The sequence below is a fragment of the Anolis sagrei genome, chromosome 2, assembly GCF_037176765.1.
Source record: "Anolis sagrei isolate rAnoSag1 chromosome 2, rAnoSag1.mat, whole genome shotgun sequence".
Classification (NCBI taxonomy): Eukaryota; Metazoa; Chordata; class Lepidosauria; order Squamata; family Dactyloidae; genus Anolis; species Anolis sagrei.
The window spans coordinates 245314720-245329172 of NC_090022.1; the positions used below are offsets into that span (position 1 = coordinate 245314720).

Genomic DNA, 14453 nt, shown 5'->3' on the forward strand with positions numbered 1-14453 from the left:
AATTTTGTTATGTGAAGAGTTATAGAGGGTTCCTTCACATAAACGTTATGAATAAATGGATGTCAGTGTCAGAATAAGCATTACTTAATTGTGAAAATCTGATGCATATGTGCATGTGCCTTTCCAAAATACAAAACAAAAGCAAATGATAAAACAGTGGCTAATAACCTTTTAGTGACATGCACAAATATACCTTTTCCTTCCCTGACCCTCTTTCTTTCTTTCTTTCTTTCTTTCTTTCTTTCTTTCTTTCTTTCTTTCAATGCAGGGACAAGCATTCTGTTGTTGAAGGCTTCATGGCCAGAATCACTGGGTTGCTATGAGTTTTCCGGGCTGTATGGCCGTGTTCCAAAAGCATTATCTCTTGATGTCTCACCCACATCTATGGCAGGCATCCTCAGAGCTTGTGAGGTCTGTTGTAAACTAGGCAGGTGGGGTTTATATATCTGTGGAATATTCAGGGTGGGAGAAAGAACTTTTCTCTGCCTGGGGCAAGTGTGAATGTTTCAGTTGGCCAGAAGGCAATCTTCAAGCATCCACAAGCATGTGGACAATTTCAACAGAAAGGAGGAGACCATGAAAATGAACAAAATCTGACTGCTAGTATTAAAAAATCTAGACTCAGGACAGTAAATAAAGAACAACACTCAAAAGACAGGGGAATCAGGACCAGTTAACACCTCCCAACAAAGGATTCCCCCAGGCAAGAAGCAGCCAGGCTTTGAAACTGCAAGGCTATTCAATGCTAATCGAGCTGGCCAGTTGAGACATTCACACTTGCCTCAGGCATACAAGAGTTCTTTCTTCCACCCTGAACACTCCACAGATTTCAACAGAAAGGAGGAGACCATGAAAATGAACAAAATCTGACTGCCAGTATTAAAAAACTCCACTTGCCTAGTTTCCAACAGACCTCACAACCTCTGAGGATGCTTGCCATAGATGTGGGTGAAATGCCAGGAGAGAATGCTTCTGGAACATGGTCATACAGCCCGGAAAACTCACAGCAACTTGATGAGCATTCTCTTTCATTCGGCTATAATGACCAAGGCCCTTTAGAACTTATCATTGTGTTGTGCTAGCCCTCCTGAACAGCCATTTTGTGAGGGATCAAGAACAGAAAAGAGGTTGACAATGTCCCATAGGAAAAAGTGAAGAAATGTCTTAATGTTCTCAATGGATGCAGAACACTGGCATTATTCACCAAGACAGGTATATCTCAATGGAAGATGTTATCATGCTGCATATGGCTATGGTGCATGGTCAGGCATTTCTGTGATTGCCCCAACTAATTCTTCAGCAAACCAAAGATTAATCATTTGGAGGATTATTACAGCAAAGCCTTGAATTCTGGGGATAATGTGTGGTGGGCACTTCTGCTGTGTTGGACACTGTAGGATCTTACCCAATATTCACAGTACAAACACATGTTTTCCAGTATGGGAAAGCTTAGCTCAAGAAAATATAAGTGCTCAAAAGTGCATGTTGATTTCCTAAGCCTTTTAAAATGAACTGTACTTTTAAAATGTCAAATCATTTAAGAAAAATGCAGTTGTTATAAGTGGCATTTCTCCTGATATACACAAATGGAAGTGAAAGAAGAATTAGCATCCACAAGCTCATACTATCAAATGCAAATCCCATTTTTGTGTTATTTTATTTCAGTGTAATGAAACTTCCTTCTTTTTTGAAGCACACAGCAAAACTGCCTGCAAACATTTGTGGAAATGTTGTGTAGAACAGCACACATTCTTCAGGTATGCAACCTTAAAATGATATTTTATGCACTATGGAATGATAAAAGAAGATGAATGTATCTTGGTGGTATAGAATGTTGCACTTCAGCATTTAATTTTGATACATCTCAGCACTTAACAAACCAAATATATTTAAATCTATTCAATTATTACCTTGGTTGTATTAAATACACATGTTTGGGTGATTTTCTTGCAAAGGCCTGGATCCAGCACACCCCACCAAGCCTCAGATGCATGTATAAAAGTTCACCCCTTGTTGTAAATGGGTTGATCGAGCATTTTCATGCGACTGTCATAGTTCTGTTTGTGCAACTGGAAGTGTATTTTCACCAGTCCTTGTTTCTACAACAAGCTATTTTTTTTCAAAATCCAATTATCACAGGGACATAAAGTGAACAGGAGCACAGACTGCAAAACAAACTCAAGGGTGTTAAGCCTTCCCTAGCACTCTCTGTGTACCTGCTCCAACTTACTACAATTTCAACTTAAGACCCACCCTACAGAACCTATATTGTTCATAACTTGGAAACTGCCTGTAATGTAGTTATTTTAGAAACAAAAGTGGTATTTTATACTAGTAATACGTTGTTGTTACTGCCTGTACTTTGTCTAAAGTCTACATGCCCAATTCATTCATGGAAACAGAAATGCCTTTCTTGATAGAATTTCCCCATCCCTGTCTCATTGTTTTTGTTCTTAGAGTCATGAAATGCTACTGTTATTTGGAGTAGTGTTTGTTACTTTTTTAATTCTTCTGAGTATCTTCTCATTTTTGATATATGCAAACATGAAATACATTTTGTGTAATATATCTGCATTGCATTGTCTTATATCTACATCGAATGCGAGTGTGGAGTGTGGAGTGTGGAGAAGAGCAAACCATAGACCACTTACTACAGTACAGTCTGAGCCCTGCTACATGCATAGTGGAGGACCTTCTTACAGTTCCACCAGAGGCACTCGAAGTGGCCAGCTTCTGGTCAAAGGAAATTTTGTATAATGCCAAGTTTTTAACGCATACAAAAATTATTTGAACACACACACACATAAATGTTCTGGATCACATGATATGATAATACTTTAGATAAGTGTTTAATGTTGATTGGGATACCTTTTATTCCCTCCAGATCAACAAAAGGAAACATGAAGTCTAAACTATGGCTGAAATGTGCAGGATTGTTTTTTTTTATTATTGTGTAACCATTAGGCCATCAGATCCTGAACTCTGCTAATATTTATGATGTGCTACCACCTGCCTCATCATTAAATAGCCCTGACTAAGCAAAGAGCTAATGTTTCAGGCCACAAACTTTGTATTAATTTATTCCAGTATACCTTCTTGCCCTAATCTGCAGAGAGTGTCTTGTGATTATGTTTTCTTGAAATAGAAGAGATGGTTTGGATTAATAGAACATGAGCATGATTCTCTGGATTGTGGCCCCCTTACTAGAAAAGGATATGAAAAATAATGTTCACTTACTGCAGCTGGTCTCTCCTGTAGCTTCACAGGGCTCTAAAGTTATTATTGAAAGGAAATATGTAGAGCCAATCTGTATTATTTTCTGTTCTTCATTCCATCACAATATGGCAATGTTATTTTTAATTGAAACAGAATGCCGGAAAATGAATCCAATTCTCTCTCAAGAAAACTTGGCAAACTTGGATCTCTAGGATATAAGCATCGGTACAGGTGAGTGAAGCTTACTTTTATGACTTCAGATCTTTATTTGAATATGTATTTGCTTCTTTTTATAATTATGAAATCTTTGATTTCAGATACAGCACTATGTCTTCTACTTTATCTAGGGCAACTATAATCTATATAAGCAACTTTAAAAGACTGCTTGCACTTGATTCTTTGTGTGTCTTATACATATTGTGGGTGCAGATTCTTTTGAAAAATGATGACTACAATATGCTTTGATTTATTTTGTCAGAATGCCTTAAGACATAGGCAGGTGGGTTTGTAATCTTCCTCAGCTGTTTTCTGTGTGATCATTGAAGAGTCAGAAGCATTATTAATTTTTTTCCTCTGCAGTTCAACTGAGCAAGCTTTAGCTGAGTAGTCAGGAATTTCAGAGTTTCTGATAGATCTCATTTGAAATTACTCCTCACCACCATTATCTTGATACAGTCAATACTGTTATTCCCCTACTACTAACAGTAACAGGGATAGAGCAATCTGAATCAGGATCACTGGGAGTTGAGACCTCTGTTTTTCTATTGCTAATAGTTACCTTTTATGGCCATGAAACTTTTCATTTCAGGTACAGATTTCTGTCTTCTACTACATCTAGGGCCAATAGCATCAGGGAATTGGCAGACCTACATGACTCACTGGTGGGTCAGGGTGGAAGAGGCATTTGCTTTCCAGTAATCTTATTTTGCTTTGGCTAGGGCTAACATTGGATTTAGCCTGTAGGATATAATGATATAATAGTTAAAACATCTGTTTATCTTTAAATGAAATTAATAGCTGTAAGATAGAACATTTGAACATGTGTCAAGCTAATTTTTTTTATTTTTTAATGTTCTGGAGTAGATCATTCAAAATGTAGTCAATGATTTTTTACCTGTTGAGTTTTTGTTAGGTACTGTATATCATGTGTAGGAGCTGCCAAGATGCTTATTGCTCTTGTTTTTTAAAAAATTCATTTTCATATACTTAAGAAAATTCATTTTAATATACTTAAGAAAGTTTTAATGGGGCTAAAAAATGGCAAGCTTAGTTCTTTTTTGTGGGTAGCCAAATGATATAAAATATGAAATGTATCTGAAACTTCTTTTGTATTCCTCCTTCCTTACTCAGCTGAATATTATGTTCTCTGTGCAATCGTCCTTGTGTTGGTGATATTGATATTGGTCGGGTGGTGGGTGTTTTTTCGCTATTTTTTTTCTATTTATGTTACTGTTTTATTGTAAACTTTTGGTGAAAAAGCAATAAAAATTATATATATATAAAAGAATATACAGGGCAGACTCAACTAGCTGTACACATGTGCAGATGCTTTGGGCGGAATCATTGTTTTGTTTCTTGGCTCCTAACTGGCATTCTGTTGTCAAACAGACTGTGTCTCTGCAGAGATTAGGCATATGAACAACTCAATAATTGTAGGGTTCTTTTTCCACACAGTGTAATTGCTTTTCAGTCATTAGATAAATCCACCTGAGTGGTTTTTCAGCCTTTCAACTACAGATGTTTGGCAACTAGGAATTATCACTAGAAAAGGGATGCATGCTTTAGCATTATTTTGGCATCATCAAAACCAAAATATGGCAAGTCCATAAGGTTTGTTTTTGATGAAATTGAAATAGTGTTATCATATGTTATTATATAATAATGGGCAACCCTACCAAACATTAGCTATTTAATAGCTCTTGTTTTGCAGCATTTTGTTAACAGAACTTACAAAAATACTGTTTGGCATTTAAAATGTGAAATTCTGATGACAGTTTTTCGTACATTAATATGTAGCAATCAAGAATAATACAATAATAATATTTTTATTTGTTACTCTTGGCGCAAGGTGGGGCACAGCACAGTTAAAACACATTACCATAAAATACATACATTAAAACACACCATCACTACATATTAATATATGTAGTACAAGGATTAAAATACAGTATAGATACATATATTACAATATAAATAGAATGTAAATTTATAATTTACTGTTTAAAAAATTGAAGTGCTGAGGGCATTCATTTTGACATTCTCTATTAGGTGGCCATGGTTGCATGGTGTGACGAGAGTTTAGTATGACGGGCACCGTCTTCTGTGTAGTGTTCTGCATCCTTCACCGTACCATCAAGACTGAGAGGATCCAGCCCGAGCAGGGCAGGAAAATGCCACCCAATGGATTCAAACTGGGAGTTGAATTCATTGACTGGCTGGTTTGGGTTACCTGAATAGACTGATGAGGATTCAATTCAATTTGGGTGGTCAAGCATAGTAAGGGGCTTCAGACTGGTTTCCAGACAGTCTGCTCCAGTAAGATAATGTCATTATCAGCTTGTGGTTGTAAGAAGGGTGTGTACTAAGTCTTAACCAAACTTCAGCATAGGTTCGACTTCTGGCAGACATAAATAGACTGTTGTCCTATTGTTGGATCAAGCAGGCAACAAAAGGAAATCTGTATGGCTGCTTGGTACTGGGAAGGGGAACAGCCAGCAGACTCTATTGGAGATAGAATGGGAATCTATAGAGCAGGTTTACTGAGGAACCAGAGCACTGCTAGCACAGGAGATAGTCTATTAGAGACCCAAGTTAGGTCTCACACATATACATTCTTGGCATCCTATAGACAGACATAACTAATAGAGCATATTCTTTGCAATCTTTGGTATCTTCATAGTAGGAGACAGCATGAAAATCACTGAGCTTCTTTTATGTTCATACATGGAGTGTTCTCTGTAGGATCTTTACTTTGTTCGCCTTGTGAAGAAAGACAAATGACCTTGAAGTAGTAACTTGATTGGCCTCCAACTCACAGAATCTCCCAAAAAATTATAGGGAGTGGTAATGCAAAAAAAAAAAAAAAAAGGCTTTCCCAAAGCATAGAAAAAAGACTGGATAGAAGATACCTGACCTAACTGCTCTGTTTACTTGCCAAGACAAAGAGGATAGTAAAAGAAGTGGAAAAAGTCTCACTATTCATGGGACAGATATCTGCAGTTTCGTTTATCTATATCCAACAAAGTATTTCCTCTCTAGGTATTTTCTAGATCCTCCAGCCTGACCCTGGTATGTTTGTGGCATTTACGAGGCTTTAGTGTTATAACCATTTCACATATCCACACAAAGTCTGGAAATGTATCACTTTCAGATATGAAGGTCACAATATAAGCTGCATTTCCCCTTTTAAATGTGTAATTTTCTTGGCTTATGATGAGACTTTGGAATAGAGTAGGCTTTAAATTAAATAGAAGTAAATATTCACCTTCTTGCAAATATGTACACATGCTTTAATTTTTACTGCCTTTTCTGATTAAATATCTTTTTTATATATTTTAGTGGAAGAACAGCTTTACACATGAACAGAGATCTTTCCATCCAGCTTCCTCGACCTAACCAAACAGTTGAAAGAAGTCGTAGTAAGACCTATCCAAAAAGAACATCCAAAACGCAACCAATTGGTAAGCCATGCCGAAACTGAATATTCCCGTTTATACTGAAAGTGAACAGTGATATAACGTACATCTTGTTGGAGCCAATTGCCAAAAATATAGTTGAATAATTCTAAAGTCCATACTAATTCTTATCTTTTTTTCTCTAGGAAACATGTTGGATTAATGAAATGTTGTTATTTTATAATTTGCGTAACCTACTTAAACACCCAGAAACAAACTGCAGTCTTATTAGTGATATGTTTGAATTAATGTATTAACCTCAGGACTTTTGTTTGGAGAAAATAGAATTACTGGAACTGCCTCCTACCTGATGGTTGTTTGCAGACAATAGGGCCAAATTGGGGGCTCTTTTCAGTGAATAGCTAGTGTAAATGCCTTCTCTGGATTGAAGCCCGTAACTGTTTTTTCTCCAAAATCAAAGCAGCTTATTTAAACTTCTGAATAATGTCACATGTCATTTAGCCCCAAGTTAACTGAAGCAAAGCCTTCTACTTTGCAATTGATAAGGTGAGAATTAAGCTGATGTTGGATGCTTTTGAAAAGCTCCTTTTAAAAATTAAGTGTCTAATTTAAATGCTAATAATTTTCGATACATATTTATTTGGACAGCCATGTAGAAAGTAGAGGAATACACCAGTGAATTTTAAAAATATTGGGATAGAAAAATTGGACAGGAATTCTTGACGTGCTCTGCTTATGGGATTTCACAAAAACCTCCTTCATCAAATGCCATCACAACAAGAAGAGCTGTGTAGTTATATGACCTGGGAATATTTTATGCCATGTTATACTCCCTTTGATGTCTAGCAGAAGTTATTGCTTCCAAAAGTATCGTTATATCTGTGTAGGTTTGGAAGCAACTTAGGGAGAGATTGTTCGCTTTCTCGGAAAGTGCAAGTAATTCATAATGGGTAATTGTGTCAGGAAGACAAGACTTTCCTTACATATTGTTTTACGCTTACTAGTTTAAGCAAGACAGCAGTTTCCTCTGGATGCCTTGTTTTCTCATATGTCAGGGTAACATTGCCACATTTTGCGTGCGTTTGCATTCATCTTTGTTATTAAGCATTTTAGGCTTGTCTCTGTTCTCACCCAACTTTCAGTCTTTCCTTTTAGAACTTTTGAGAGTGTCACTAAGAACAGTACTTTTATTCTAACCCAGGCTGTGCCTGGGTTATTAGAAGAAGGCATTGTTTGTTTTGGGATGTTAGGTAATATCACTGAAGTTTGGTCCAGATCTGTCGTTGGCTGGGTTCAGTGCTCTCTGGATAAGGGTGAACTACAATTCCCAGGACAGTCACCCCCAAATCCTGACAATATTCGCAGTTGGCCATGTTGGGTCAGTGTGCCAAGTTTGGTCCAGATCCATCGTTAGCTGGATACAGGACTTTCTGGATAAGGGTGAACTACAATTCCCAGATCTGAGGCCAATCACTCCCAAATCAGGCCTGTATGCAAAGTTGGTCATGTTGGGTCTGTGTGCAAAGTTTGGTCCATATCTGACATTGGCTGGGTTCATTGCTTTCTGGATGTAGGTGAAATATAGCTCCTAAAATCAAGGTCCATTCCCCCAGACTCCTGCAGTATGTTCAGTTGGTCATGGGGCTCCTCTGTGCCAAGTTTGGTCCCAGTCCATTGTTGGTGGGGGTCACAGTATCAGTAACGGTACTGCAAGTCCCATCATCCATGGCAAGTTTGGTCCAGATCCATTGTTGATTGGGTTAACAGTGCTCTCTGGATGTAGGTCAAGTACAACCCCTGTAAATTATGGTGAATTCTTCCCAAACCTCTTGTTCAGTTGCTGATCAATTCCTCTGTTTTTGTGTGCCGTAGGAAAGGGTTAAGGGAGAGGTAATGGGCGGGATCATGCAAATTCCACACCAATGGGGAGAGAAAAATAGAACATCTAGGATGAAATTGTCCCTGCATGAAAGCCTTCACTTGGGTGGGTGGGGAGGGGCAGTATGGTTTTTGAGGAAGACACTGGCAGGTTTTGGGCTACATGTTCATGGCGTTGACTATAACCTGTGATGTCAGTGGAAGGAGGGACATGGGTGTCTCCTACTCAGTGGGAACTATAGGTGTTTGTGGAGCTGGACACCTCCGCCACATACATGCATACACATTTTCACTTTTATTATGTGTATAGATAGATTATGTGTTCAGTGAGATTAATATTACTTTTTATGTTGTGCATATAATAAAAGGATTTAAAACTAGATGTTCTTTTGTGTCTGTGTAAGCCTTGAATTTCCAACCTGTAACGAATTGTTGCCAGTCATTCCCAACAGGTTCTTAATTCCATTTCTATCTGTGTTCCCATTTTTCTTTCCCTTTCATGACAACTATGCTGAGTCCTTATTGGAATGATTGGAGGGGATGTTTTAGTTTTGAGTGTTTTCTGTGCACAAGATTTTATTGTACCTCCTTCAAGGTGCTGACATGGCAGGCTATTTCTGTTGGCATGTACTTCTGGAGGTTGATAGAAGGGGTGACTGATGTATAACCCCCATGAGGCTGATAAGTAGTTCACTTCATGTCAATTTATGTATTAAATAAATATTACATAAATATATTAAATAAATATAAATACGCTTACTTCTTGGAAGACGCTTACTTCTTGGGAGGAGAGCAATGTCCAGTCTCGATAAAATAGTGAAGAGTAGAGACATCAGACTGGCAACAAAGATCCGCCTAGTCAAAGCCATGGTATTCCCTGTCGTAACCTACGGATGTGAGAGCTGGACCTTACGGAAGGCTGAGCGAAGGAAGATCGATGCTTTTGAGCTGTGGTGTTGGAGGAAAGTGCTGAGAGTGCCTTGGACTGCGAGAAGATCCAACCAGTCCATCCTCCAGGAAATAAAGCCCGACTGCTCACTGGAGGGAAAGATACTAGAGACAAAGTTGAAGTACTTTGGCCACATCATGAGGAGACAGGAAAGCCTAGAGAAGACAATTATGCTGGGGAAAGTGGAAGGCAAAAGGAAGAGGGGCCGACCAAGGGCAAGATGGATGGATGGCATCCTTGAAGTGACTGGACTGACCTTGAGGGAGCTGGGGGTGGTAACGGCCGACAGGGAGCTCTGGCGTAGGCTGGTCCATGAGGTCACGAAGAGTCGGAGACGACTGAACGAATCTACAACAACAAAATATTACATCCTTCATGTTTGTCTTTCTTACCAATCCATTGAAAGTTAAATGAATAGCTGGTTCGCAATTAAATTTCTCTTCTCATGGAAGAAAACAGGCTTGGACTTGGTTTAGATCAGCATTTCTCAACCTGGGGATTGGGACGGGTGTCATAAGGGGGGTGTTGGTGGGGTCGCCAAAGACCATCAGAAAACACATATTTCTGATGGTCTTAGGAACACAGTGCCTCCGGGTGTAGGTGAACTACATATCCCCAAAATCACTATCAGTTCCTCCAGAATCCATCCAGTATTTTCTGTTGGTCATGGGGGTTCTGTGTGGGAAGTTTGGCCCAATTCTATCATTAGTGGGGTTCAAGGGGCTCTTTGTAGATAAGCTATAAATCCCAGAAACAACAACTCCCAAATGTCAAGGTCTATTTCCCCCAAATTCCACCAGTATTCACATTTAGGAATATTGAGTATTTGTGCCAAGTTTGGTCCAGATCCATCATTGTTTGAGTACACAGTGCTGTCTGGATGTAGATGAACTATAATTCTAGAACTCAAGGTCAATGGCCACCAAACTCTTCCAGTATTTTCTTTTGGTCGTGGGAGTTCTGTGTTCCAAGTTTGGTTCAATTTCATCGTTGGTGGAATTCAGAATGCTCCTTGATTGTAGGTAAACTATAAATTCCAGCAACTACAACTCCCAAATTACAAAATAACCCCCCCTCCCAACCCCACCAGTATTCAATTTGGACATATTAGGTATTTGTGCCAAATTTGGTACAGTGAATGAAAATACATCCTGCATATTTTAAAAAGATTTTGCAGAAGAAGTCTCATGTCTTAATGGTTCCAATGGACTCTTAAGGAGATTCTCCTTTTGCATAGAAGGGTATGTTTATAATAGCAGCTCTGCAGAAGTAGATTTCAACATATTGTTGTGGTACCAACTGTTTCAAGGGGCATCCTACAGTGCAGTAACTGCCTCCAAAATATTGCCACATGCTGTTTTAAGGAGCAATTGACATGATTATTCACCTATTTTTATTATGCGTAGTGCCTACAATGGGATCTTCAAAGCCTTTTCACGTCTACTTCAAAATCTTTTCCCTCTTCAGTGATCATTATCCTGGCTTAGGTTTCTAAGTAGGTTGTTTTTTTTCTGTAGTCACTTTCCTCCAGCTATGATGTTGATGGCTTTTCTAAGCTTCTTGTTAAATAGTTAAATAAATTATTTTGCAGAAGAGTCAAAATAAGATTTAATCTATAGACACTGCTTCCTCCTTATGGAAGACAAACCTTTGTAGTTTATTGGAGTAATGTGTCTGGGAAAAAATTTATTGTTTGTTCTTGTGAGCCTTCAAGTCATTACCCTCAAATACACTTTTCACAGGGTTTTGGCAAAATTTGTTCAGAGGGGTGTTTGCCTCTGCTTCCATTTTAGTCTGATAAACATTTGTGAAAAAGTTTATGATGCATAAGAACATTATATATTCCTCCTTTGCATTGAATCATTATGCCACATTGAATGGGACTGGTGGAAAAACATTAATGTTTCCTTACATTTTTGTATTTTTAGAGAATTTTGGCTGGTTTTGATTTTTGCATAACAAATTGCAACAAATCCATGTTCATATATTAAAGATCTGTTAAAATGAAAATCTAGAAAAAATCTATTGAAATGTACTAAAATAACTTTGTGGTTTTTTTTGTCAGAATCCCATTGTACAAACCAGGTTGTGACACACAAAGATATTGGGGAAAATGGAGGAACTACCAAAATTATTGCTCCTTCACCAATAAAAAGGTAATGGTTGAAGAAATGGTAGAAGATTAGAATTACTGACATACTTAAAGCTAGAAGGAACTAGAGATTTAATCTTGACCATTGTACTTACTGGGCTTGAAAGATCTATGTTTATCTGTGGAGTTAATTCCAGCACAAACCATTAGTTTGTGCAGGAAGGTCGTTGTCCAAGTGTCAGAAGTATGTTGGACATCTGTATAATGAAAATTGATCCCCAAAGGAAAAAGAATTGAAGAACAACATTTATCCTCATTTCTGTGTTGTCATGCCAGATCTCTGATGACATGCTTTATCTATAATGTATATCTATCAAATAATCCTCCAAATGGGATTCTTAAATTACTCTAATGGATGGAAAGAAAACAGATTCAAGCATATGTACCATGAAAGAAGGAAGTATCAGAAGTAGAAATGCAGGAAAGAATATATGTTTTTGTGTGGAGTAAAATTTCTCAAGAATCTCTTTTGGGAACATTTGCAAATGAATGGGGAAATTAGTTGACCATTAGAATGTTTTGTCAAATTTCTTGTTAATATCTCAAATAAAGAACACATACAGTTTTGGGGATCTAAAAATAACAACAACAGCAACAATTTTATTTGTACCCAGCCTCCATCTCCCCAAAGGAACTCTGGGCAGCTAACATGGGGCCAAGCCCAAGCAATTACAGTTTAGCAAAATAAAATACATATAAGACATACAACAACATCAAGTAAAAATGCTTATACAATAACATAATAATACAATAAAATAATAACAATAACATAATAAAACAGAGTATAAAAAACAGTACAAAAATTTTAATGAAGGTGAACTGGACCAAGTGCAAGGAGTGAAAATTGTAAAACCCATGGGTGAGGTAGATAGATAAAGTGCTGTATTTAGTGAGAGACTGATTGTGCATTCTGTTGGTCGAACCTGAGACCTGATCCCCCGTTTATAATGATTTATTGATTATTTATTTCATTTATATACCACTTTTCTAAATCCCTTGGGGGACTCAAAGTGATTCACAACAAAGTAAATGGCAAAATTCAATGCCTCAAAAATATAAAATACACCAGATAACAAAAATAGCATATAACAATAGATTAAAACCATTAAAACATGGAAAAACATAAAACATAGAACACCTGGTGAACCAACCTGAACACAGCATATTATTTGAGAACATAGAAATGCTGGAGCACTCTTAACAACTACCATGTCAGACTACACAGAGAAGCCATTTAAATCCACAAGCATGTGGACAATTTCAACAGAAAGGAGAAAACCATGAAAACGAACAAAATCTGGCTACCAGTGTTTTAAAAAGCTCTAAAATCAGGACAACACTCAAAAAACAGGGAAATTCCAGACAAGAATCAATTAGGGCCATCTAACACCTCCCAACAAATGATTCCCCCAGGCAGCAACCAACCAGGCTTTGAAGCTACAAGGTCATTAAATGCAAATCAAGGTGGCCAATTGCAACATTCATACTTGCTTCAAGCAGACAAGAGTTCTTTCTCCCACCCTGGACATTCCACAGATACATAAACCTCACTTGCCTAATTTCCAACAGACCTCACACGTGAGGATGCCTGCTATAGATGTGGGCGAAACCTCAGGAGAGAATACTTCTGGAACATGGCCGTACAGCCTGGAAAACTCACAGCAACCCAGTGATTCCGGTCATAAAAGAACTTTGACAACACATTATTGTTATTGTTATTAAGTGTTTCCTTGGAGAAGTTAAATCCAAGTGATACCTGGATAAGAATGGAGAGTTGTCACAGAAAGAAATGACATATTCTGAATAGTAGTGAGCTGTGTAACATGATAAAGACGTACAGAGATGAGAGCAAAGCTGTAACCAGTCTGAGAAATATGTCAGGTTCAAAACCAAGTATTACTAAACAGGAAATAAACAATTCATGGACTTCTTGTTCAGAGGAAGAAGATTCTCTATCAGCCCTTACCTGTTTAGCAGATTGTGAGGAATTATGGGAATTGTTGTGCAGCAAGATCTAGAAATGCTATAGCTGGCTTACGTCTGTTTTCAGTGGTGACTCCCAGCAAACCGTTTTGACCTTGATTACCAAAGGTTATTAATTGCTGCAAATATATCAAGTCATTTATCACTATGTAATAAAATAAAGGAAATCAAACTGCCTTTGAAATTCAAATTCCATTTTTTTTCAGATAACCTGAGACATTTTATCCCCTTCTCAAGCATCCAGGAGATAATCCTAGTATTTGGAGAACTGTTCTGACAGAGCACTATGACTGCGAAATGCGTATCAAGCTGTCAGCCACAAATGATAAAAAAGCTTAGGAATCTAATACATACAAATCACCATTCTGGCTTAGTTCCCCCTCTATTTTAAAGCTATATTGGGCATGGGCAGATAGATACATACATGCACATAATTTTCTTACATGTTAAATGCATATCCATGTTAGAAAGGGAGTTCACAGACTTTTTGCCTAATTTAGTTTAGCAATAAGGTGACATGTTCAATCTGTACTGCATCTGAAGGAGTGGGCTTACATCTGCAAAATTTCATGCTTGCTTTGTTTGTTTTTGTTTTTTTAGACTTTTTGGCAATATTTTAATGTCATGGATGTTGGAATCT

At 37.7% G+C, this 14453-nt stretch overlaps 1 protein-coding gene across 3 annotated transcripts in view; it reads left to right on the forward strand.

The window, feature by feature from the left end:
- Window positions 1-14453, forward strand: part of EPB41L4A (erythrocyte membrane protein band 4.1 like 4A) — a 103375-nt gene that overhangs the window by 61001 nt on the left and 27921 nt on the right. For all 3 annotated transcript variants that reach the window (XM_060761894.2, XM_060761895.2, XM_060761896.2), the window contains 4 exons: window positions 1666-1757; window positions 3370-3447; window positions 6775-6896; window positions 11744-11834. In XM_060761894.2, the coding sequence (XP_060617877.2) occupies window positions 1666-1757; window positions 3370-3447; window positions 6775-6896; window positions 11744-11834 (383 nt within the window). The remainder of the gene's footprint in view (window positions 1-1665; window positions 1758-3369; window positions 3448-6774; window positions 6897-11743; window positions 11835-14453) is intronic.